General features: G+C 41.7%; 1 protein-coding gene across 5 annotated transcripts in view; it reads left to right on the forward strand.

The window, feature by feature from the left end:
• The first annotated feature begins 7,828 nt into the window (after nucleotides 1-7,828).
• KHDRBS1 (KH RNA binding domain containing, signal transduction associated 1) overlaps nucleotides 7,829-25,403 on the forward strand; it is a 44,435-nt gene continuing 26,860 nt past the window's right edge. For 4 of the 5 annotated variants that reach the window (XM_089673827.1, XM_089673829.1, XM_089673828.1 and 1 more), the window contains exons 1-4: nucleotides 7,829-8,048; nucleotides 21,401-21,531; nucleotides 22,665-22,781; nucleotides 24,965-25,120. In XM_089673827.1, coding sequence (XP_089529953.1) covers nucleotides 7,955-8,048; nucleotides 21,401-21,531; nucleotides 22,665-22,781; nucleotides 24,965-25,120 — 498 coding nt within the window. In that variant the 5' untranslated portion in view covers nucleotides 7,829-7,954. The remainder of the gene's footprint in view (nucleotides 8,049-21,400; nucleotides 21,532-22,664; nucleotides 22,782-24,964; nucleotides 25,121-25,403) is intronic. The other variant, XM_089673831.1, reaches the window with a different exon arrangement.

Below are 25,403 nucleotides of genomic sequence, written 5' to 3' on the forward strand. Positions count from 1 at the left end.
GGCACAGCCATACAAGAGTACCTAGTCCGCCCACGCAGAGGCTATGACTGGTGCCATCAAATTAAAGAAATATGCATAGAAAACATAAAAGAGGAAGTACATTTTCCACCAATAGGCATATTGAGCACAAAACATAACATGTAAGCCCATCAGGGACTCCACCCCCCGTGGGCATCAGAGGTAGCCCTGGTATCAAACCAAACAGAACAAAGTGGAACAAACCTGGGCATAGAAGGAGACAAGGAGGGTACAGGACCCCCAGAAAGGGTATAAAATCGAGTACAAAAGGAAAACAAAGGCAAGAGAAGAAAAGACAGAGGGTCTGGGACTGTCGGAGATAACAGTCAGAGCCGGCCCATACTTATCAGGGAAGGCATGCGTCCACCACGGTTCCCAAATCTTCAAGAATTTGGCATTGGAGACATTGAGAACACTGGATATGTGTTCATTAAGCATCAGAACCATCAAACGGTCCTTTACTCCCTTCAAAGAGACTATAGGTTTATTCCATGCCTGGAATAGGTGGGGGTCAGTTGAATGCCCAGGTAACTAATAGATGAGGTTGCCCAGCTTAATGGGTAATGGGATTGTAAGAGAGTAACCAATGCCTGTTTTAGAGTGACATTCAAGGCCATGGATTGGCTAGGTTAACCCATAGGCCGATAATAGACGAGAAACACGCCAAAAGGTGTAGCAAAATAGGAAGAGTCGTGAGTGGGTTGGTCAGCATCAGAAGGGTGTCATCTGCAAACAGGCTTACTGTACTTTGAAATCATGGCCTGCATAAGGCATTCGATTGACATTTTGGTCCACATGAATCGTGTTTGCTAAAGTGCTAAAAAAAAATAATGCTGGGGACAGGGGGCAACCTTGTCTCGTGCCCGTATAGATGGGGAAAGGCACTGAAAGGTACCTGGTGTATTTTTAAAAAAAAACATTTTTATCTTTTTTTTATTTTAAACATATGAAAACATACAGACAACAGATGCCCACGCAGGGGCAGGGTCAAAGCCCAACAAAGTGTACATAAAAAAGCAACGGTTCAAAACAACCCAAGGGAGAAAAACAGAGGGAGGGGAACCACAGATAATATTTAAGGCCTAATCATTTATAGACAATAAAACCGGACCAGAACATATAAAAGGGAACCCAGCTCACAACAGAAAAAACAAAGCACCTGGGTGACTATCCGTCAATCAATTCCCCCACATCAGTTGCCGCAGTGGCGGTAGAAATATCATCAAGCCAACATGACCAAATTTTATGAAATTTGTGGGGGCATCCTCTATTAGAATAGGTAGTCTGATAAAGTGGTAAATTAGAATTCACCAGACGTTTCTAATAGGTTATGGCAGGGGGAGACGTTTTTTCCAGCTTAGAGTAATTGTTTTGCAAGCGTAAAACAACAGGACTATTAGGTGCGCTTGGCCACAGCAGGAGCCAGCGATTCTACCAGCCTCAATAAACAGAATTTTGGGTCAAGGGGAACACTAATATGTACTACTACTTCAATTGTATGTAATACTGTCTGCCAAAAAGACATAATAGCAATGCAGGTCCAAAAGTTATGAAAAAACTCCCCGTCTTCGTGAGAACAACGCCAGCATACTGGAGAAAAAGAGGGCTTCATTCTATGTAACCGATATGGGGTAAAGTAAGCCCGGTGTAAAATTTTAAATTTAATCAGTTTATCTCTGGCAGAAACTAGGGGACAGAAGGGATAATCCCAAATCTCGGACCAATCATTATCATCCAAATTAGGAATGTTCGTCCTTCACTTCAGAGGTAAAGATACCAATTCAGGGTTGGCCGCCACAAGAAGATATCTGTATAATACCAATAAGGGTTGTTTCATGTGTGGTACACGAAGGACAGACTCCAACTCAGAATAGGAAAGGGAGAGCGGTCGTAAAGGGAACTGACCTCTAAAGACATGGGAGACCTGAAGGTATCTGAAGTAGGAATGCGGGGGAAAATTGAATTTAGCTTGAAAAGTGGGAAAAGAAAGGAGCTCGCCACGACCCGTGATGTGCTCCAAGGTTTTAGTATGGTACTTAGCCCATAATTGGGGGTCCGGAAGGGAGGCGAAATGAGGAAGAGAAGGATTTAACCACAGTGGGGTATGTGGGGAGCAATTACTAGGGGGGAGAGATTCCAATCTAAGCCCTGCCTCCCAGGCCCAGAGGATGGTACGCATAAATGGGGTGATACTACGTGGTGATCTGGGACCCTTATTATTATTATTATTATTATTATTATTATTATACAGTATTTATATAGCGCCAACAGTTTGCTCAGTGCTGTACATTACAATGGGAGACAGTACACGAGACAGTACAGTAACAATACAGTGCAATACACAGGGTTCGAGAGCCCTGCTCCTTGGAGCTTACAATCTAGGAGGGAGGGGATAGTGGTACAGGAGGAAATAGCTGTGGGGGATGGAGTGGTAGGAAGAGTGGAGGAGATCGGCAATTAGGTGAGGGAGGGGTAGGCTTCCCTGAAGAGATGGTTTTTCAGTGTGCGCCTAAAGGTGAGGAAGGTAGGTGACAGTCTGATGGATTGGGGTAGTGAGTTCCAGAGGATGAGGGAAGCTCTGGAGAAGTCCTGGAGACGGGCATGGGAGGAGGAGACAAGGGAACTAGAGAGTAGGAGGTCTTGTGAGGAGCGGAGAGTACATTTTGGGTGGTATATGGATATCAGGTCAGTGATGTAGTTTGGGCAGTGTTATGAACAGCTTTGTACGTCAATGTTAGTAATTTGAATTTTTTGCGTTGGGCAATCGGAAGCCAGTGGAGGGAATGGCAGAGGGGGGTGGCGGATACAGAGCGGTTAGTAAGGTGGATGAGTCTGGCCGCAGAATTCAGAATAGACTGAAGCGGGGATAGCCTGTGATGAGGTAAGCCGGTGAGGAGGGAGTTACAGTAGTAGAGTAGTAGTAGTAACTAGTAGTAGGTGTTACAGTAGTAGACCCTTAAACACTAGAAATTGTAGAGCTTCCAAGGATTGTAGAATCGCCGCCTCCAAGACAATAGAAGTGTTGGAGAGGTCTGGCTGCATCCACCAATGTACAGTAACCAGTTGAGCAGCAAGAAAATACCGAAAACAAGCTGGCATAGCCAAACCTCCCCTGTCTGTAGTTCTAGTAAGGGTAGAAAATTTAAATCTGGGAGGCTTGGGACCCCAAAGAAAGGAAGAGAATAAGCGATTCAGTTTCACAAAGAAAGACTTAAGAAGCCACTGAGGGGAATTGCGAAACAAATAAGTAAATTTGGGAAGAATTTTCATCTTTAACAGATTAATTCGACAAATCAAAGACGGGTAAATTGCTCCCTGCCTTCAGTATTAACCGGACCTCAGACAGAACGGGGTAGTGATTCATTTCCGCATACTCCATAGCCTACCTGGAGACCACCACCCCCCAAATAAGTACATTTATCAACCCACTGCAAGGGAGAATCAGGGAAGGTGGAAGCCAAGGCTCCAGCATTTACCAGAAAGAGCAATGATTTATGCCGGTTAACATTCAGACCCGTGAAATTAGAGAATAAATTCATGAGTGACAGTGCTCCCTGGAGAGAAGCATCATTGAGAAACAATAACAGATCGTCTGCATAAAGGGCCACCCTCTCCTCCAACCATCCCACCTGGAGACCAACAAGATCAGGGGAGACCCGAAGGGCCTCCGCTATAGGCTCCATTGCCACAACAAAGAGGGCCAGGGAGAGGGGGCACCCCTGTCTAGTGCCACGTTGCAAACCAAAGGCAGCTGAAAGAAGTCCACCCAGCCGTATCCTAGCCAAGGGTCTCAAGTAAAGGGTTCACAACTAATAAATAAAACACAAGGGAGACCCCATCCAATGCAACACTTTCCACAGATAGGCCCATTCCACTGTATCAAAGGCTTTTTTCATATCCAACGTAGCCACAGTACGGGAGCCCCCAGTCAGGTGAGTCGTATGAATATTAGAGAAAAGACGGCAGATGTTAATATCTGTAGATCTACCCGGCAAAAAACCTGTACCCTAAACTGAAGAACAAGCTTCAGAGTCCATATGCCCATCTGGCAGTCCATCTTGGGGAAGCTGTAGGTGTATAAACAGGTTAGAGGCTTCCACTCCCAAACCATCATAGTGGGAAGTCAGGATGACAGAAAAAGGGGACCAGGGCAGGAAACTCCTTGCTGGAAAGTGAATCAGATATCCAGGAAAAGTGGAGAACCAGCTCCAGCACATGTTAATAGCAGGTGAACAGAGTATCAAAGAAACGCGCAGTGCCTCCATCCAAAACCCGGAGTCTGCGTGGGTATAATAAGCTGTATTTCAGACCACGGTCATGTAGACATTTGCAGATCTCTGTGAAGGAGCGACGGAGTTGTTGCACCTCTGAGGAGTAATCAGGATACAGGGAAATTTTGGCATTTTCATATAGAAGGTAAGGAGAATTGCGTGTGGCCGACAACACCATATCTTTATCCCAAATTCAGTAATTTAACTAGAAAAGGTCTCGGGAGGGCCCCCGGCGGCGGCAGAGCAGGAGGGACCCTGTGGGCCTGCTCTACCACAAACGTAGAGTAAAGATGTTGGAGGCCCAGTAGCTTAGGCAGGAACTGCTCTGCAAAGTCTGCGGGTTTCGAGCCCTCAGCCTTCTCTGGAAGGCCTAGTATCCGCAGATTATTCTGGCAAAGCCAGTTCTCCATGTTGATAGATTTATCCTGAAGAGCATTTACCTGCCCCTGGAGAGCCTTGAGTTATCTAGAATCAGTTTGGACGTCGTCCTCCATTTGAGATATGCGGGATTCCGCCTCAGACAGCCTTGTGCCGTAATTTTCCATATTATGTCGGATTAAACCGACATCCATGGATAGATTTTTGAAGTTAGGGCTACCTTGCAGGAGGTGATCGCCGCCAGGAGGTGCACTGGAGATGGATCGGGATTGCCCATGCCCTCCCGGGATGTCTGCGTGCCAACCGACACTGCTGTGAGGGCTGGCCTTGTGTCCAAGATGGCCACCGGAGAAGAGGTCGAGGGAACCACCGAAGGCTGGCCCGACCTATGCTTGCCGGGGGACATGCGGAGGAGGAGAACGGGGTGCCCAGCCAACTCACCACTATCAGGAGGAAAACCGCTCACCACTACCAGGAGGAAAATCAGGGAAACCGCTGTCACAGGATCAATAGCAGGATGAATGAGGAGCTGAGCTCAGCCACCACACGTCCAACTCTCTTCACATGCGGCCACGCCCTGACTGTACCCAGTGTATTTAACCAATGCTGTGGGTGTAGAATATAAGGCTCTGATCCAGGTTAGCAGAACGTCTCCAAAACCCCAAGAAAGTACAAATTGTAAGTATTCCCAAGATAAAGAGTCAAATGCCTTATAGATATCCAAGGAGAGGAGGAAGCCAGGGATCTTCCATTGATGTAGGAGATGAATGAGATGTACAACTTTGCAAATATTGTCGCCCTCCTGCTTACCAGGCACAAAGCCAATTTGGACTGTATGTATTAAATGACACAAATTTATTGATGTCGAACCACAAGATCTTCCCCATATTTTTCAAGTCATCATTCAGAAGAGAAATTGACCGGAGACCTTGGGGTTTGTTCTTGTCTTCTGGTGTTTTAGGAATCTTTGAGATATGAGCTCTGCAGGTGTCAGAAGGCATCGGTTTAGTTTTCAGAGCATTAAAATAATTAGCTAAGTGGGGTGCTAGGAGGGCAGAGAATGTCTTGTAATAAAGACCGGAAAACCTGTCAGGGCCCAGGGTCTTGGAAGGCTTCAAGAACTTCGGCTTCCAAGACATTGGCATTAAGGGCATTCTGGGCTCCGTCCGGAAGTGTGGGGAGATGTAGCTCATGAAAGAACTTTTCAGCCTGATCAAGGCAGAAGGATCCTGGTTTAGCATAGAGTGAAGTTAAAAACTCAGAGAAGAAAGACCGGATTTGTGGAGGGTTAGAAGTGAGAGTTCCTGCACTCATCTGAAGTCGAACAAGCTTATACAGTTTCCCCACTGAGTTCAGTTTCCTGGCCAACATAGTCCCAGGTTTATCTGCACATGAGTAATACTCGTGTTTGGTCCACCACAAAGCCTTCTCAGCTCAGGAGGTGCAGAGGAGATCCAGCTCCGTCGCCAGGATTTCACAGGTCTTCCTGTGTGACACTGTAGGTTGGGCCTTCCAAAGTGTGTCCGCCGCCTCTAGAAGAGAATGCAATTCCATGATTCAATGTTCCCTCTGCCATTTACGAGAAGAAGCAAATTGTATGATGTGGTCATGGCTAGTGGCCTTGTGGGCCTTCCATAAGGAAACCACAGAGGTAACAGAACCTACATTGTCAGCAAAATAAGTCTGTATAGAGGATTGAATATGCTGGCAAATAATTTTTTTTAGCCAAAAGAGATTCATTAGGTCTCCAATGGTAGGGGTGTTTGACAAAGCCTGGAAGGGACAAGAGAAAAATTAGTGGGTTGTGATCAGACCATAGAGAGGAAGGGATAGAGATCTTATGTACCAAGGGAATGTGGTATGCTTACATAAAGACATGGTTAATCCTGCAAAATCTATCATGTGGATTAGAGTAAAAGGTAAAGTCTATTAGGCCAAAGGTCTGTAAGGTCTCACGTAGCTGGGCCTCGTGTGGTGGGTTATGGTAGGTGATAACCCCCTGTGCGTATTGCCGGTCCAGGACAGAATTAAGAGCAATGCTGGAGTCTCTCATCAGAATGAGCAAGCCCTTCTGCTGTTGGGAAATTACCTTACAAAGATGAGAAAAAAACATTCTATCTATTAGAAGCAAAATAGGAGACAATAGTAATATCTTGGTCCCAGAGGGTTCCCTGTAAAAGCAAATCCCTGTCTGTTGGGTCAGTGATCTCCTACACACAATCAAAAGGAAGGTTGCGTCTGAAAGTGATCAGAACACCTCTATGCTTCTCAGTGGCTGAGACAGTGTAAAATACTGGGTAATGAGAGAAACATGGAGTGTACGACTGAGCAAACTTGGTCGCTTGTAGGCAAACTGCTGGGATTTGAGGTGATGGAACACTTTAGACTGCTTAAGAGGAGAATTGAAGTCATGGATAGGGTCATTCTCTAACCCTCAAGGGGTGTACAATCTAAGGTCCCTAACTTACATTCATACATACGCATATTAGGGCCAATTTAGACATGATCCAAATAACCTACCAGCATGTCCTTGGAGTGTGGGAGGAAACCAGAGTACCCGGAGGAAACCCGCACAGGGAGAACATGCAAACTCCAGGCAGGTGGTGCCATGGCTGGGATTCAAACCAACTACCCTAGTACTGCCAGGCGGAAGTGCTAACCATTTAGCTGCTGTGCTGCCTTTGGCAACTCATGTATAGTGTATATGAATTTATTGATCTTTGCAGCTTTGTCTCATAACACGGTCAACTGACATGGGAAAGGACAAAATGGCTTTCATATTCTTCATGGATGAGAAGGGGACTGCTGCAGGCAACACAGGTCGTTTTTTTAGACATTTTGGTACAGGAAGTAAGCTATATAGTATTTTTTCTGAGGTGGGGGCTTGTCCTATAGACTACATATTCTTAGCACGTGGTACATCCCCAGTCTCCATTGTGAGAGTAGCCGGAAATGTGCGCACGCCTTCTTCCTATGCAGTCACTAGAGTATACATTGTTCACAGACATGTCTTTGGCGGTTTCTTGGGACTGAAGCGATAACATGCACACTTCATACACATAGGGGGCGCTCACAAAATGGCTCCTTAAGGAGAGACAGGAAAAGCCCGAAGTCTTTGTCTGAGCACAAGTCTCTCGCCTCTGGGTGGGCCGCGACGTCACTTCCCCTGGGCGGGCTTTGGCTATTGCTTTTTATCTAGGGAGGCGGATTCGTGGGCCGGAGAACGAGTCGGTCAGAGCTGAAGGGAGACGCATTAGAGGAGAAAGGAAAAAAAAAATTCAATCAATATGGAGTCCGAGAACAAGTATTTGCCTGAGCTGATGGCGGAGAAGGACAGCCTGGACCCGTCATTTACACACGCCATGAGCTTGCTCTCTAACGGTCAGTGTCTCGTGGTGGAGGAGCTGGGGGGAGGGGGAAGGAATTAGTGTCGGAGACTCGCAGTCATCGTGTGTGGGGGAGCTTAGAGCGGGTGTATAGGATTATTATTGGGTGGGGTTCGAAGACTTCGTACATAAAAATGGCGCCTTCCATGGACTGCATTGTGTGCGGTGGAGGCGCTCAGAGGGAATCCATGTTCAGGCCGGCATTATGCCTCTATTACTCTGGCCTGGAGCGCCGCCACGTGCTGCTCAATGAGAGGGCGAACAAAGAGCCGCTCCATATCACAGCCTCAGGACCGCGCATGGCCTACAGCGGCGTCTACACCTCTCTATGGGCCCGATCCTGCACACCACGACAGGACGATCTCCTTTACGTTTACCAAAAGCAGAGAATGAGGACAAACCTAAGGCGTACCTCCAATTTGTATCTGATAGATCCTCACTCTATGTAGATGATGGGAGATCTGAAAGAGGGGTGTACAGTATGATCTGTTTAGATCTCATTATAAATGCCCGTCACATCCGTTAAAGACTTCAGTTCCAAATAAAACATTTTTGATCATTAGCAATTAGAAGAGGAATGTTGATGGTTGTCTGTTTTTTTTTTGTATGGTGGTCTCATGCTAAGCAGCCTGTAATTTAAAAAAAAAAAAAAAATTCCCAACCAGGGTTGCGGTGCAACTGTTTGCTTGAAAGGGTTGAACTTGGTGGGTGGTATCACCTGTCGAGCGCGCAGATGGTACAAGTCCATGCTTTGCAGCTAAGGCACATGTACAGGAAGGAGTACATTGAAGGACAACACGCATCAAAATTTCCCAGCTAGCCTGCAATAAAACCAAATAAACTCCCTCTTAGATTGTAAGCTCCCAGGATCAGGCCCTTCTAACCCTCTTGTATTGAACTGTATTGTCTCCCATTGTATTGTAAAGCACTAAGTAAATTGTTGGCGCTATATAAATTCTGAATAATAACAGTTCACGTTAAAAATGCATACATTTGCTAGTGTAAATGAGCCCTAAGTTCATTGACTTATTTTTTGTGAACTTTTATTTTTGTCTTAGACCCAGTTTCCATAATCCGTTACTGGGAATGCAGATTCTCACTAGTGATTTTGTGAGCATGTTTTACACATGGAAATGCATGTCACGCACAGGGCAGACCATTCATTTAAATGGGCTGCCTTATGCGTGTTTGTCGATCCTAAGGAGCTCAGGGATCAAATTTTGTCCCTGTGTCAAACTTCTTTCTATGCATGTCTTGTCGCATGTTTGCTGCAAAATCATACCAAGTTCAGGGTGCCATTCAGCATGGCACCAAGCCAGAATGGTATCCAAACACTCGTTTTGCCATGTTTTGGAGTCCTGGCAATTCTGTCCGTGATTCAGAATTGCCCATATGTGAATGGGACCTCAGTGTAGATCCTGGTTTGTCCCAAGCATGTTTAAAATCAATAGCCTCCACTCACACCTGAACGTTTTGGAGCTCAATGCTCCACACTCTGTGAGCCAAATCCCCCATGCCTTTCAATTATCCCTGTTCACGTTTGAGCAACTGTAGCTTAACCCCTTAAGTTCAGAAAGGTGCATGAGCTACTTTGGAAGCAGAATGGAAGTTTTTGGCCTTCTTGACTTCAGTGGGAGCACATTTTATTTACATGCTTTTTGAGCACTTCCATAATAAATGTGTAGGTCAAAAACATGTGTTCCTGTCCCAAAGAGGCTTTTGTATGGCATTTCATGTCAAAAAATGTACCAATAAAGCCTTAAAATTGCTCATCTGTGCTATGCTCAAGTGTGAATAGGGACTTGCTGTCACTTGTGTCAATACGTTTGCTGGAAGCCTGTTCCAGCTACTGTTTGGTAAAATATATTCTAAGGTTAGTTTTGAATTTTCCTTCTGCTAGTTTGAGGCCATGTCCACTTGATCTTGACCTGATATTAAAAATACTGCCCTCTTTAACTCTATATTCACATCCTTCATATATTTTTGAAGTAGGGGTGCACTGAAATGAAAATTCAGGAAGCACTTGGTCGAAACCGAAATGGACACTGGCAATGGGCTTGTGTAGTGATCTGTCATCGGCCGTGAACACAGCCAGTGACAGATCGCCCCAGAGGGTTTCCGCTCAGCTGTCATTGTACAGTAAGCCTAATGGGAAGAAGTTATGGGGTGTCGGGTGCACAGCCTGCGCCCCCTGATGCCCATCCCGTGCACAGCCTGTCAGGTGCGCAGTCTGTGCATGGAATGGGTGTCACAACCCCCCTGACACCTATTTTATGCATTGCCTGTGGCCCCTGAAATCATTTTCATGCATAGCCTGCTCCCCTCATCATGTAGTAAACTTAAAAACATCCCAGCTCAGTCCATCAAGCGGTGCGGCCTATAGCACTGGGCATGCGCCAAGGCATCATTGCACAGCCATGCCTTCCTCCTGTAGGAGAAGGGGTCAGCGCAACCCACATCTCTCCCCAGTCAGAACGGAGCAGGGCAGAACCAAGATGCAGCAGTACTCTCTCAATCTCCTCCCCTGCCCTGGGCAAGGGACATTTTTCGGCATCTGTATCTGTTCGTTTGTTTATATCGGCAAAATGCCAATAGAGCTTATTTCAGCCGAAACAATTTGACAAACGGAATTTTGGCGCATTCCTAATTTGAAGGTTCTCTTTTAAGCCACCAGCTCCCCCCCTTTCTTTTCTTTCATCAAGACTGTACATACTAAAGAGGAACTTCACCCCATGTACATTTGTGTAGTGTTTCAAACTCCCCTTTTCTTGTTGTGGGATTCTTAATGAACATACTCGCATGTTCAGTGATACGGCAGATGGCCAGCCTGGCATTGACTTCTTTGGTAATATAGCAGTGTTCACAAATGCTAGTGGTCTATCAGTTTCCTAGTAGTGCTTAATGCGATCATTATCTAACTTTGCTAAACACCCCAAGTCTAGTAGCATCCCTTTGCTGCTAAGTTGGTTTCTACTGCTTGTTATCTTGCTAGAATTCCTGAAAACTGTGATTATATCTACTAGTGTATGGCCCGCTTAGAAGATTTAAATTCTCAAGGGCATTTTTGGAAAAACAAATTTGCTTTACCATTCTATTTTAGTGTGAATGGGCTTTCGTAAGTAAGTAATACATTTACAAAATTTGAGAAGTGTTTTAGTTTATTTTATTATTAAAGATAAAATGCATTCTTACCCATCAGAAATATGGTCAGAATGGAGTTGTTTGATTTTTATCCGAAAGTGCGCTTATTCCAATGTGGAAGGGATTTTTTCACTGTTCAAAAATCTTTACAGAGTTTTGTAGGAGAGTCACACTGGAGACCTGTAGTGACTTATCTGGGGAGCACAAAAGCAATCAGGTAAAGTGGTAGTAAATGCTTTTGTTTATCTTTTTAACAGGTAAGCCTTGAATAAGGCTTACCTGTAGGTACTGTAAATATTTAGAAGATATGTACTTGTGAAGCTGTTGGTGACATCTCCGGCGCATGCGCCCTGCAGTGCACCCGTGCCATTCTTTCAGAGCTCTGTACTTGGTAGTGATGCCATCACGGCTCGTCCATTCAAAGGACCGGAGCCAGTGAACTTGTAAGGAAGATCAGGTGAAGATGAAAGCTCTGTCAATTGTGACAGCGTGCTGTTGGAGGGCTTCATTTTAAGTTATGTTTACTGCCACTTTAAGCTTTTTTCCAACACATTTGATTGTCTCTTTCTAGCAAGATTTGGCTGGCAGTGTATGCTGGTGCCACATACCTTCTTTTGCCTCTTTTGGGAGATGGCCATCTCGGATCTATGAGCTAGTTTGGACTTCAGACCTTGATGCCCTTGCTTGAATTTCACAGTATAGATCAGTGTTTCTCAACCTTTTTCATTCAAGGCACCCTTTAAAAGTATGAACAGTCCCGAGGCACCCTTTAAAATTATGGATAGTCTTGAGGCACCCCATTCTAAATTGCGATAAACTATTCTAATAGTTTATATAATAAAATGCAGCAACATCCACGACATCTAACATTAGAGGTGATTTATTTTTCCAAAGCAAATACACTTTTGTACACTGGTACTGAGTAGTATTCCATTGTTTCTCTTCAGTTTTTCTCCGTCACTGAGCTAATGTGACCCCAGCACTGATGGCGAGGGGCAGGGGAGGGTCAAACGAGGATGTTATGCAGGCAGCTGATATCCTCATCAACTGATGTCATTGGTTGTTAGGATGCTGGCTGGTTGTAAAGGTGCACAATGAAAACCCGTGGCTTTGTGTAACTAAAAGGCAGGCTTATTCCACCCACTGGCTCATATACAAGTTTTGGGTAACTTGTAGACATTTTGCCGAGGCACCCCTGAAGAAACCTCAAGGTACTCTGGTTGAGAGAGGCTGGTATAGATCACCTTTAACCCTTCAGGAGTCTTCTGTATATAAGTGGAACATGCAACTTCAGCTCAGTATGTTTTGCATTGGCAAACTTGGGCACATACAGGTTGGGATTAATTTTGCACACAAGTTATTTTGTATGAAAAGTATAGTGACCATAGAAAGCTTACCAAGTCTAGTTCCCATTTATGGTAAATGGCTGCAGGAATGCTTTTTTAGCATTTCTGCTGAAGACTACAACATGCGCAGTAGTACAGTGACATGCCAATCCTTGCCACCAGAAAATCTATCCTGGAGAGCTTTTAATGTACCTCTGGTAAATGCTGCAGTGTGGACAAGTTATTTTAATGTAGTTATGTTGTGGACAGGTTTGTGCTTAAAGCACATTCCTGGTCTTTTAAAATCACTGTTTACAGACTTTTCTTTGGTGTCTTCAGCCACATGGCACCTGGAGTCCTCTGTGCTTGGCAGTAGGCTGGTCCTGTACATGGCATAAAACTGCAGCAGTGATTTGCAGCATTCTCATTTGTGAGTTGGTTTGATGTGCCCCTGGGAGTCCTCAACATCCTGAGCTCACATGAAGTGAGTTGAAGGTGGCTGAGTGGCATTCAGCATGCAGGACAAGTTCTGGAGTTAGGAGAGGGGAGTCTGAGGGACAGCACTGGAGTTGAAGTGCGTATTGCTGCTGCTTTGTTCATGTTTTATATAGATCCTGGGCTTTGTTTTTTAATACTTTTTAATTGGACTTTAAAGTGTAATTATAACCAAGAACAAAAGTCCTCTAGACGTTGTAATTGCGTTTAGTACTTTATGTGGTGCTCCTGCCAGTACCACGCTCCCTGGCCTAAGGTGACATTAAGTCCTTGTACTGTATCTATGGAAGAGCAGCATTGTCACTCTAGGTTGCTCACTCCTGATTTGGGAGGTGGGCTGATAATACTGCTTATATCAGTGCAGCATAGGCACCATGTTGGCTCTAACAGGTAGTTGGAAGCTTACTTTTTTGTGCTTATAATCTGAGGACCCCATGAAAGATAAAAAAATCTATAGACCGGTATAGTGATGTGAATGTTCTGTTGGCTTGTGCTTCACAGATGCCTTTTGTTCTGTGTGAGAAGCTGGTCTGTCCTCAATCTCCTCCCTCATAGCAGCTGTCCTGGCTTTGTATTGCAATGGTTTGCTTTTCCTAGTTTGACGCCTGTTTTATTGATCTATCCACATGTAGGAAGGAAGTGTTTTGTAGATGTGACCATTTTATCACCGAGTGGTTTCTGAATGGAAGTTTCCACAATCTGTTGTGTGTTCCACTTTGATTTTGTTTTCTTGGTAGTTTTATTTATTTGAAGGTAGCTTTATTTTAAGATACAAATACTGTTTTAACACTTTGATAGCAGATACTTCTCATCCAGGTGAAGCACTGTCTGATTTCAGAAACAGGATAGACAAGGATCCTGTTTCATGCAGTGTGGCAGACCAGTTTCTAAGAAAACACTGTTTAGAATATAGCAACCAACACTAGGAGAAAATTGTAAGGTGTGGGGTGTTTTTTTTTATTTATTTTTTTGTTTTGTTTTTTGTGCAGGGGGAAGCAATACTGACCATATTGTAAAAAAAAATTGTTGTGTGGGGGTTGATGCAAGAGAACACAAAAAGGACATATTTCAATCTGTTCAACGATGACATGCGCAGTGACATTAAACACATTTTTTTTTTCTGTTTGCCTAGGAATTCATACATTACCATGTATCTGGTTTTAATGGGGGCTGTTTAAACTTGGGATGGAAACACCCAGTGAACCAGGAATAGATTTATAGGTGTCCATGATGCAGTGAGCATTCCTGACCTAAATGGAAGTACTAGGTTCTGTTGGCAGCAATAAGTGTGCATGCCCTCTAATTGAATGTTGTAGGTTGCCTTGGCATACCCCTCTAAAAGAAACTATTGGTTGTCTGACTCTTATGCCAGTCTCTGGTGTCAATCCTTTCTGAATTCTGACCTGTGCAAAGAATGCAGGTCACCACACACATTAGTCAGACTGTACAATCTCCTTTTTAGATCTACAGCAACGGTGTTGAGCAGGAGCCTACCAGTTTGAGAAAAAACTTTGACAAATTCGGTATGTCCTCATATCGTAGTATTGGCAAACCTAAAGTTGATTGTGCACTATTAGTATAGGGGTTCCATCTTTTACTATTGGTAAAAACTTGTATTTTGGAATCTGTCATGGTGCTTGCTATCATTTGAGTGTCCCTGCACTTGGTGATTTTGGATGCAATTTGTAGATTTGTTGACCACCAAAGCAGGTGTTTCTGATTTAGGTGTTAATATTTTTTATGTTCTGTAGATGCAGCTGAAGTAAATGTTTAATCTGTTGTAATGTAGTAAAATGCGTTGTCACCTGAGAGTACCACAGTTTAATTCTTGAGCTTTCAAAGATGGCACAATGGCAGATGTGAGAGAAAAATGACTGCCTTGCTGTTAGAACCAGTATACAAATAGTTCTGACGTCTGGATAGAGTACTTGCTTCAGCTCTATAAGAGTCAGGCAACTAGAATTTTCTGTAATGACAGGGAAAAGAGCCCCCCTCTCTCCTTTGCTGTAGTTTTGCATGTACCCACAGTACAGTATTTGACCCTTTTGTTGCCAGAGCAGTTTTTGCACACATTTTAGGCCTGAAGATTACACACCCCCAAACATTCTATATTTTCTGAAAGCAGCTAGCGGCAGCAAAGCCGCTTGTCTGTTTTACACACAATCCCGGTGACTGCAGCCACTGGATTGTGTATAAAACCCCATGCTGTCAGGTCTGTATGGCATACGGACCTGGCTGCGAAAGGGCTAAAAAGTCACATTTTTAAATCCTTTTAATTTCAACTTTTATCATTTTTATGCCAGTTATTAAACTGATCTTGAACTTTATGAAAGTCCCCACACATCTACTTTGAATTCAGTTCAACATATTTATTGTGTCTGCGTACACACTACTGTGTCACATTTCAAAGTCTGCCTTCTGAACTACCAGGGTGCTGAGGTGGAGTCAGTACCCTGACTGGTTTTATTGGAGGAGGGGGATAGGGAAGAATGGTACAATTTCTTTAGTGAAAAAGGAATGGAGGTTTTACAATTCCTAATAAAAAGAAAACAAAGAAAAATGAGAAAAATAGAAAAAGTAATAAAGGAGTACCAAAATAAGGTAGAGATCATCAAAGATCACCCAGAGTTTACAAAATACTTATCCCAGTTGAATAAAAATGTCCAGAAAAAAGACACAGAAATTAAGAATAAGAAAAAGAAAAAATTTCAAAGGGTAAGCCAGGACTACCAACAAAAATCAGTATTCAAATGGCAGACTAACCCTAATTCCAATGAGATCAAATCCACAGAATCTACACCAGTGAAAACCAATGAGAAACCACCCCCTAAAAAAGCAATAGGGTTCAAAACACCCAATAAAGATAATAAGGGACATTCACAGTATAAAGGAGGGAACCCCAACAATTGGAGACCACCATATTATAATCCGGGACCATATAGACCCCCACAGAATCAACCATATCAAGGAGGGAAACCATATTATAATGGCAACAGAGGCCACAACCAGAGAGGCCCCCAAGGATATTACACACAAGAATACTATGGGAGACCTGATTATAATAGAGGCCCATATTATCCTAAACCACAAAGGCCACAATACCAAGCACAATACCCAGTAATGAACAAACCCTACCAAGTACCCACACAAAACAGGTACTCACCCCTGGAAAGGGAAGAATTCAACTCACCCCTCCCCAATCCTTTTTTAGGATGGGATTTGAATCCCCAAGGGGGGAGGGAAGAAGAAGCACAACACACACAAGAAAGAGAGGGAAAAGAGGAGGAAGAAGGTCACAACAAAAAAAGAAGGAATTAAAGGGAGAAGGCATTTTCAATATCAGTGGATTACCCCTTACAGAAGAAGAAACACATGCGCTTAGCAAGGGTCTTAAGTATGCCCCACAAAAGGGATTAAATAAATTTGATACATATGTAAGCATTCAGAAATTGATCAGGAAACTCAATCTTAAAAAGTATTATGCCAACAACCCCATTACACACAACACAGGAGCAACAGAAAATACTATGCATAGCCAACTTAAAAACAAATCAGTGTTTAATCCCCAGATTGGAGATAATAAATATATAGACACATTTAAACAAATGGTATTACAAGATTTAGAATCTCTCAAAATTAAAAAACCTAAAATAGAGGTGAATTTAAAGAGAGGTTTAGATTCATTGAAAAAGAGGGATGACATAATAATACGCCCAGCAGACAAAGGAGGGGGTATAGTGATACAATCAAGGATTTATTATGAATCAGTAATGGCAGATATGCTTAATGACAGAGACACATATGAAGTGCTTATCAGTAATCCTATTAAGGAATATAAGAAACAGCTTATCAAACTAGTCACAAAAGGGAAAAAGAAAGGAGTTATTAATGAGAAAGAACATCAATATCTAATACCATCAGTATGTAGGCTACCTATCATGTATTCAGTTCCGAAAATTCACAAAGACAACACCAACCCGCCAGGTAGGCCCATCATTAATGGAATAGATTCACTCACAGCGAGGTTAGGTGAATATGTAGATTATCATCTACAACCATTGGTCACTAAAACTACAGCATATCTAAGGGATACAAAACATGTGATACAAGAAATGAAGGATACACTGACAGATAAAAACACGCTTTTAAGTACAGCAGATGTAGCAGCACTGTATACTAACATAGACCATCAGGGGGCTATAGAAGCAGCTATATGGGCACTTAATAAATATGGAAATAACACCACCAGACACAACAGATTCATCATAAGGTGTATAAAGTTCTGCCTTACTCATAATTATTTTTGGTATGGTAATACATACTATTCACAAAGGAAAGGAGTTGCTAAGGGCGCTAAATTCGACCCTAGCATCGCTAATCTTTATATGGCAAAATGGGAAGATGAATCAGTGTTCAAAAATAAGAACCCAGGAATAAAAATATACAAAAGGTATATTGATGACCTCTTGGTGATATGGAGTGGAGAAAAGGTAGAACTTGAGAAATTTTATAACGATTTAAATATGAATGAAGCCAATATAAAACTGAGCTATGACATACATGAAACTTCTATTAATTTTTTAGACATTCAAATCTACAAAGAGGGATTACAATTGTATACCAAGAATCATTTCAAATCTGTTGATAGAAACTCATATATCCCCATAGATAGCTGCCATCATAAAGCGTGGCTAAGCAATATCCCTAGAGGCCAATTTATTAGATTAAAAAGGAACTGTACAAACATGAAAGACTATGTAGAACAAAGTGGAATAATATCAGAAAGATTTATTGATAAAGGATATAAGAAAGAAATAATACAAAAAGAAAGGGAGCAAATAGGCCTTATGGACCGTAATGTATTAATAGCAGACAAACATAAAGAGAATACTGAAAAGGAGGAATTGGCGGTAGTGTTGAGTTATAATACCCAGTATAAATCAATACAAAACATAATAAAGAAACATTGGAAGATCTTAGCATTAGATAAGCACCTGAAAAATAATATTCCCACAATACCTAGGTTTATATATACAAAAGCTCCAAATATTAGGGACAAAGTGGTGAAGAGTATAATAGCACCACCTGTTAAACATCAACAAATTAGTTTTTTTCAAGGAAAAGGGTTTTATACCTGTGGTAGATGCTATAGTTGCATCAGACTGAAAAATAACCCCAGGAGAAGATTTACATTTCAGAACCCCCTAAATGAAAAGGAATACACCATCCAGCAATTTATATCATGTGATACAAGAGGGGTTATCTATGCCCTCAAATGCCCATGTAATCTCATCTACATTGGACGCACGAAAAGGATGTTAAGGGAAAGAATAAAAGAACATGTATATAATATAAACAGAGGATACAAGTATCACCACTTATCGCAGCATTTCAAAAAATACCACAATAAAGATGCAAGAAAATTAGAGTTCTGGGGTGTAGAAAAACATGTACAACACTGGAGGGGAGATAACCTGATAAGGGAAATTAGCAAGAAAGAATCGAAGTGGATCTATGAAATGGGCTGTCTGGCTCCCAATGGGTTAAATAAGGAGTTTGACCTTACATGCTTTATTAGTAACAAATAAGTATAGAAATAGTTCCCAATCTAACTTTGAGGCGTTGAATATATATAGATTGGGGATTGAAGTAATGTATCTGACATGAATTTAGGAATATGTGGAGTGAGTTTAGGGTAGAATTAGAGAATTTATGACTAGCACAAAACGCATGTAAGTTATATCAAGTATCATATCCTCAAGTAATACCTTCTTAAATACAAAACCAAAACCCAGATGTAAGTTAAATAATATCTCAAAATTGAAGGAATTAGATAATTAATGACAAATAGGTTACTTGAGAAGTAACATACATGCGTTTTCTATTATTTATTTTTTTATTATCTTTTATTATTTGATTTTTAAAAAAATATTTTTTTATTTTATTTTATTGGTTAAATTTATAATTTTGAATTTTATATTTTTAATATTGTATTATTAATAAAACATGGTTTTAATTTAGCCTAATAGGTATACTTTCAGCAATATAATGTATAGCCAACAGCCACTGTTTAGAAACTGCAGAGCAAGAGACAGATCACAGCTGACCCAGTTAGCAATGTCTGGCAGACAGATATCACGTTATAATTTGAGTAGACACACAGGTGTAAACACTCACCATACATAGAGTTTAAGAAAATCACTGGGAAAATGGCCGCGCCCATTGGGCTCCAGTAAAAAGGCGGCCGAGAGATATAAATAGGAGTATTAGCATAGTCGTGGCATCTAATCATTCCCCCTGATGAAGTCACGTGACCCTGTGACGATACGCGTAGGGGAGGGGCTCTGACGTCACGACATTGCACTGGAGAGGCTCGGTGATCTGAATACAGACACAGGTAGACAGCACTGCAGGAACAGAGGCAGAGCACATTTATGCTGGACTACAATTGTATACTACTGTGCAACTGGCAGCAATAAACCCCCTTTTTGCACAAGGATAAGACACTATGGTCTGTTTGTCTTCCTTTCTCAATTGAACAACACCCTTTGAGCTGATATAAGGAGGACTGGAAAAGGAAACAGCCCCAGGAGGGGAATTGGGAGATCCTCAGAGAGATGGTCAGTATACCCACTCATGAGCAGCTACAGGAGAACAAATATAAATCCACATCCACCTTCTGAGATAATTCAAGAGCATCATTCCATCCCATCTATCCTGGAAGGATAAAAAGTGTATTTGCCTGGATTTATTCAGGCAAATATAGAGGTGAGCACATAGGGAGACCATTAAGCACTCGGCGAGAGGGAACCAAGAATCCACCTGCACATTTATTTTGAAAGACTTTTTTTTTTTTTTTTTTTTTTTTTTATTGAATATATCATAAGCACGTGCACATAATATATATGTGTTTGCACAATATAAATATAAGGATCACAGTAGAATAGAGGAGTATTTCTGATTTGTATATCACTGTACTTTAATAGGCACTATCACCTTAGGATTATCAGTTATTAATGTCACTTGCATGAAGATTAATATTCACAATGATGTTTTGAGTCACTAGTAATAATTGTTTGATACATGCAGTATCTTGAAAGCTATTCATTAGCACTTTGAAAGTATAAGATATACATATTGGTACATGGGAGCGCGGCACTATCTATTTTGAAAATGTCAGTACAGGAAACGCAGCTTGCAAGGTACCATGGGATATGTAGTGCTTAGAAAGTAAACAGTCGAAGAGAAGCTGCAAAGCATGCAGGGAATCCAGGAAGTTGTGGAAAGAGATGACCTGCTCACAGAACTTGCAACATGAAAGGATGTTTTTCAAGTATGTATTGGATTGTCAAAAATAACTCGACAATCCAAATTGGTGCTAAAAACCGTTTTGGTGTGTAGTTTGCAATTATCTGTGAACATGTGGGGAGCCACATTTGCTCATTACATAGGCAGGCTGTGTTTAATTTTTTCCTTGCTGATCTTGCTGTAAAAACTGGCCATACAAGTAAAGATCTCTCTTGTTCTGCACATATGGCTATCAAAATTCCTGAACACTGACTGCAGCTGATTGGCAGCAGTCACTGTTTGTCTGACTTCTATCTGCCCAGCTTCTTTCTTAAGACCCATGTGCACTGTGAGATTATCGGACAAATGATCATCCTTTCATACTTGTCCGTTCGAACAGTTTCGGAAGAAAGCTGTGTACTGTTGATCAGATTATCGTACAATCCCTTTGAAAGTGGTATTTTTCTTATTTTGTGATCGTGTGTACTAGGCTTTAAGTTCGAGCTGTATTGTGTCAACGGACCCCCCATAGCTCAGATTTCTGCTCGTGCACAGGAGTGGTCCAGAATTCAAGCTATCAATTGCCAGCTTAAGTGTATCACGCAGTCTGGCAGAATACAATAAACTTGGCTGTCTGTGGTCATTGGGAGCCAAAAACAGTATGATCAAACATGTTGGCTTGGATTAAGCAGTTAACACCCCAGTCACATCAAGGGCGACTTTGAAATTGTGCAACTTCACCGTAAGTCGCACGGTTTCAAAGTCGGGTGAGATGCCGATTTCAGATGCGATTTGCAAGACCTCTGACAGATGTGTATGCAAATCACACCAAGAGTAGTACATGTACTACTTTAGAAATTGGTGCGGCTCCAACAAAGTCGGAACCGCACCGATTTGACCACTCTAATTGCGGAGAATACGGTGCAAGTTGCATGGCATGCAAAGTCGTGCCTGATGTGACCAGGGTGTTAGTCATGGAAGACAAGGTTATCTTTGTTTTTCTTTTCCCCTTTTTTTTTTTTTTTTTTTTTTTTTTTTTTTCAGATTGAAAGTTGAGACCAGATTTTTAACACTGGTTCATGTTAAATTTCCAATGCAGAGATTGAAAGACTGAAGAAGGGAGGTGATGTGAAAGGAAAGGAAGAAGGAGACACTTACCTAGACTTGTTCTCCCATAAGAACATGAAACTGAAGGAGCGTGTTTTGATTCCAGTAAAACTGTATCCTAAGGTAAGTGTTGCTTTTTGTTACCCTCGGCTCCTTTTCTTAGAATCCAGAATACTGAATGTTTATCATCTTTTGCGGTAAACAGTCTGGTACATTATAGGATGGGTATGGGAATACTGGTGGAAATGCAGTTGTTCCAACAATTACCTATGTTTTAACCACTTGCCTGCCACCCTATAGTAGAAGTACTGCTGCATGGCTACGCAAAATCATACGTGATTTACATTTCTGGCTAGAGGTGCGTTCCGCCCTACCTGTGCCGCCATTGGCGGCTACGTATATGTCAATCACCAGGTCCCGGCCAGAGATTCCCTGGCGATCGCTGAGTAAAACTGATAGGGGAGAGACCTGTGTGTTAACACAGCAGAGAAATAGACAGCAGCATGTTTTCCTAGTAAAACACACAGCACATTATGTAAAACGGCACACTGTTAACCCTTTGACTGCCCCAGATATTAACCCCTTCCTGCCCAGTGTCAGTACGGTGTAAGTGCTTTTTATTAGCACCGATCACTGTATTAGTGTCATTGGCAGTTAGTCACTCCCACCCAGTGTATGAATGCCTTCTGCAGTCCCGCTATAAGCCGCCGATCACCACCATTACTAGTATAAAACAAATTAAAATTCCAGCGTATATATACTGCCATTTGTGACTCACTTAAATGTATTGGAATTATTTATTTTTATTAGCCGACATGTAGCAGAGTACATTTTGACCTAAAATTATGAAGAAATTAATTTTTTTTTTTTTTTTCTGTTTATAGCACAAAAAATAAAAACCACACAGGCAATAAAATACCACTGAAAGAATGCTCTATTTGTGGGGGGAAAAGGACATACATTTCATTTCACCACGCAATTGTCAGTTAAAGTGAAGTAGTAACGTATTGCAAAAAATTACCTGGTCAGGAAGCAGGGTAAAGCCTCTGAAGGGCAAGTGGTTAAAGCAAAACTTTTTTTTTTTTTTTTTTCCCCCCCCCCCTAAATGCAGCGTAATTATTTGGGTTAATTCATTTGGTGTTGGTAATTATTTTTTGCATCCATATTTTATGTGTATTTGTTTATGTAGAATGCAAAAGTCTGCAGTTACTTGTAAAATATAGTGTACAAAATTTTTATTCTGATATTTTCCCCAGTTTAATTTTGTTGGAAAGATCCTGGGACCACAAGGAAACACAATCAAGAGGCTGCAAGAGGAGACTGGAGCAAAAATTTCGGTGCTGGGCAAAGGATCAATGAGGGACAAGGCAAAGGTAAGACATCTTTTAGATGGCGTATATTTGGAGGAAGATTGAGAGTATAATGCACTTTTTTTTTGTAAAACACTTAACATAATAACTTTCTCAAAATATGAAACATTCTGTGAATGCACATGGGAGAGGAGGGGCAGAGAAACAACAGTACGGTTTGCTTGAGGGAGAGCTGCAAGTCTGTTGGAGAGCAGAAAGTATAGCAGAACAGCCAATGAATATCTTGGAATGGGGTTGGTCATCACAGTAGGAACATTTTTGCAAATGTGTGCTAACTTTTAGGTTTTGTTTTTGGGAGAAACCTTGGCTGCAGCCACTTGACCCCCAAGCCAAAACATTCAATTTTGAGAGGCCCTAGAGAATACCATTGGTGGGTGTTGCAGTTTTTATGTCACATGGTGTTTGTGCAGCAGAGTTTCAAACATAATTTATTTTTTTAATACTTTGATATTTTATGCACTAAAATTAATTTTTCATAAAATGTTATGCTGAGTTGATATCTAACATGTCACACTTTAAAATTGCATACACCCATGAAACAGTACTTTTTTGTTTTGTTTTTTAAATCTCATAATTTTTGTATGACTATCTGGTAATCCTATCCACATTACTATAGCCAATTGTTTACTTTTCAGTCCCACTCCTAGGGTTCTCTATCCCTCACAAGAGACTTTGCATACCATTTGTGTTTCTGTACACTGGCTTATAGCTAGGTTAAAAATTGAGTAGATTTCATTTGTCTTAAAAAAATTAGGAAATTTTTCTATAACTGGCTTTTTATAACACTAAATGGGATCCTTTTGTTTGAACATTTCTAATGTTTTTCTTTAACTTATTGAATGTTAACCCATTGACAACGCTTTATAAAGTGATCAGTCGCTCACTCTCAGAATCTCTTAATATAGATATTGGCATTCTATACTCGAACCATAATATTGCTTTGTTTTTTATGCTTTCTTGTGATAGAAATAAGCATGACCGGTCCTTTATGGAGAGGTTTGGGGTCTGGCCTCCAAAGCATCTGATCAAACATTGGTTTGATCAGATGCTTGTACAACCTGGCAACGGCTTATAAACAAAAGATGGAAACCAAAAGTGATTAAATCCTTTTCTGGTTTCTTATCTCATTGAGGGAGGAACATCAGTTCCTGTATAGCCACTCGAAACACTTCGAGAGAGCGTCACTGGGATGATTCCTGTAACTGCAGGCGGCATCCCAGTATAACCACTTCAATCCGAGGACATCATATGACGTTAAGCTGCTAGCAAGCTTAAAGCCGAGCTAAAGTCTGCAAATATTCCCCTCTGCTCCATAGATGTAGGGCCAGGTCTTTCTGTCTTGACTGATCTGCAGGGGTTTTATTTCACAAGTATACACTTCAGAGTTAGGTCATTCCAACATTGAGGTGTCCAAAGTGTACACTGAGCTGGGCATGCACAGGTCAGTCTGCTTTTTGAAGATGATTTTGAATAGGTACATGTTTGTTGCAGGAGATACATCACCATTAAAGAGCCTGCCTTCCTGCAGGGTTTTGTTTTTTTTTTTTTTTTCCTTCCCCCATCTTAACTTTAGGGTTCTGCATTAAACACTACCGTAGACCTGCTGTAGCTTGTTCAAAGTCATTAGACACTCTTATTAAGATCTCTTTGCAGCCAACAAATCAAAGAATGGCTTAGTGCAATTTTGTGGGGGTATACACTAAAGAACAGATTTATAAAGCAGTGAATGTTACATTCACTGTGGGTGAATCCATTCTTGTGATTCACAATGCCTACACCAAGAAGATTCACCAGAAGTGATTGTTACATTTCCTGTTTTATAAGTCTACAATTGTTGAAGCTTTTTTTCCACCTTAATGCCATGCTCACGTTTGGCCATTTAGGAATCGCATGCGGAATCTACACAATTCTAAATCGCATCATGCGTGTTTAGGGTGCCATTCAGGATGAAAAGTACCCAAACACTGCAATTTTGCTGCATGAGTATCCTGGCAAACCATGCATGTAAAATTTGCGCCTGGCTCGGCGATAGAAATTTGATTCCTCGGCTTCATTGGTGCAACAAACGTGTGCATGTTTGTTTTTTGTGCGTGTGGGGTTTTTTTTTTTTTTGTTTTTTTTATTATAGAATTGTTAACTTATGTTTGTATATTGTATGAAATGTTATGCCTTTTTTCGTGCATTAGGAAGAAGAACTCCGGAAAGGAGGAGATCCAAAATATAGTCACTTGAACATGGATCTGCATGTTTTCATTGAGGTTTTTGGCCCACCTTGTGAGGCATATACTCGAATGGCACATGCCATGGAGGAGGTCAAGAAGTTCTTGGTTCCAGTATGTTTGGTTTGTTCTGGTTTATTTTTTTTGTTTGTTTTTTTTAATCCTTTTCATTGGTGCAGATTGTAAATGGTGTTTTGAACAGTTGTTTGTCAAGTTATAGATGTACCGTATTTTTCGCTCCATAAGACGCACCTAGATTTCAAAGGACAAAAAAAAAAAAATTCTGAACCAATGGACTGCGGATGTTTTGGGGGGGGGCGCGCGTAGTCCTCCTGTCTCTGTAGTCCTCCCCTCTCCATAGTCTTGTGGGACATGTGACAGGCCCAACAAGACTATGGGGCCATTC

The sequence above is a fragment of the Staurois parvus genome, unplaced genomic scaffold (assembly GCF_062004578.1).
Source record: "Staurois parvus isolate SC_StPar_1 unplaced genomic scaffold, SC_StPar_1.0 ptg000145l, whole genome shotgun sequence".
Classification (NCBI taxonomy): Eukaryota; Metazoa; Chordata; class Amphibia; order Anura; family Ranidae; genus Staurois; species Staurois parvus.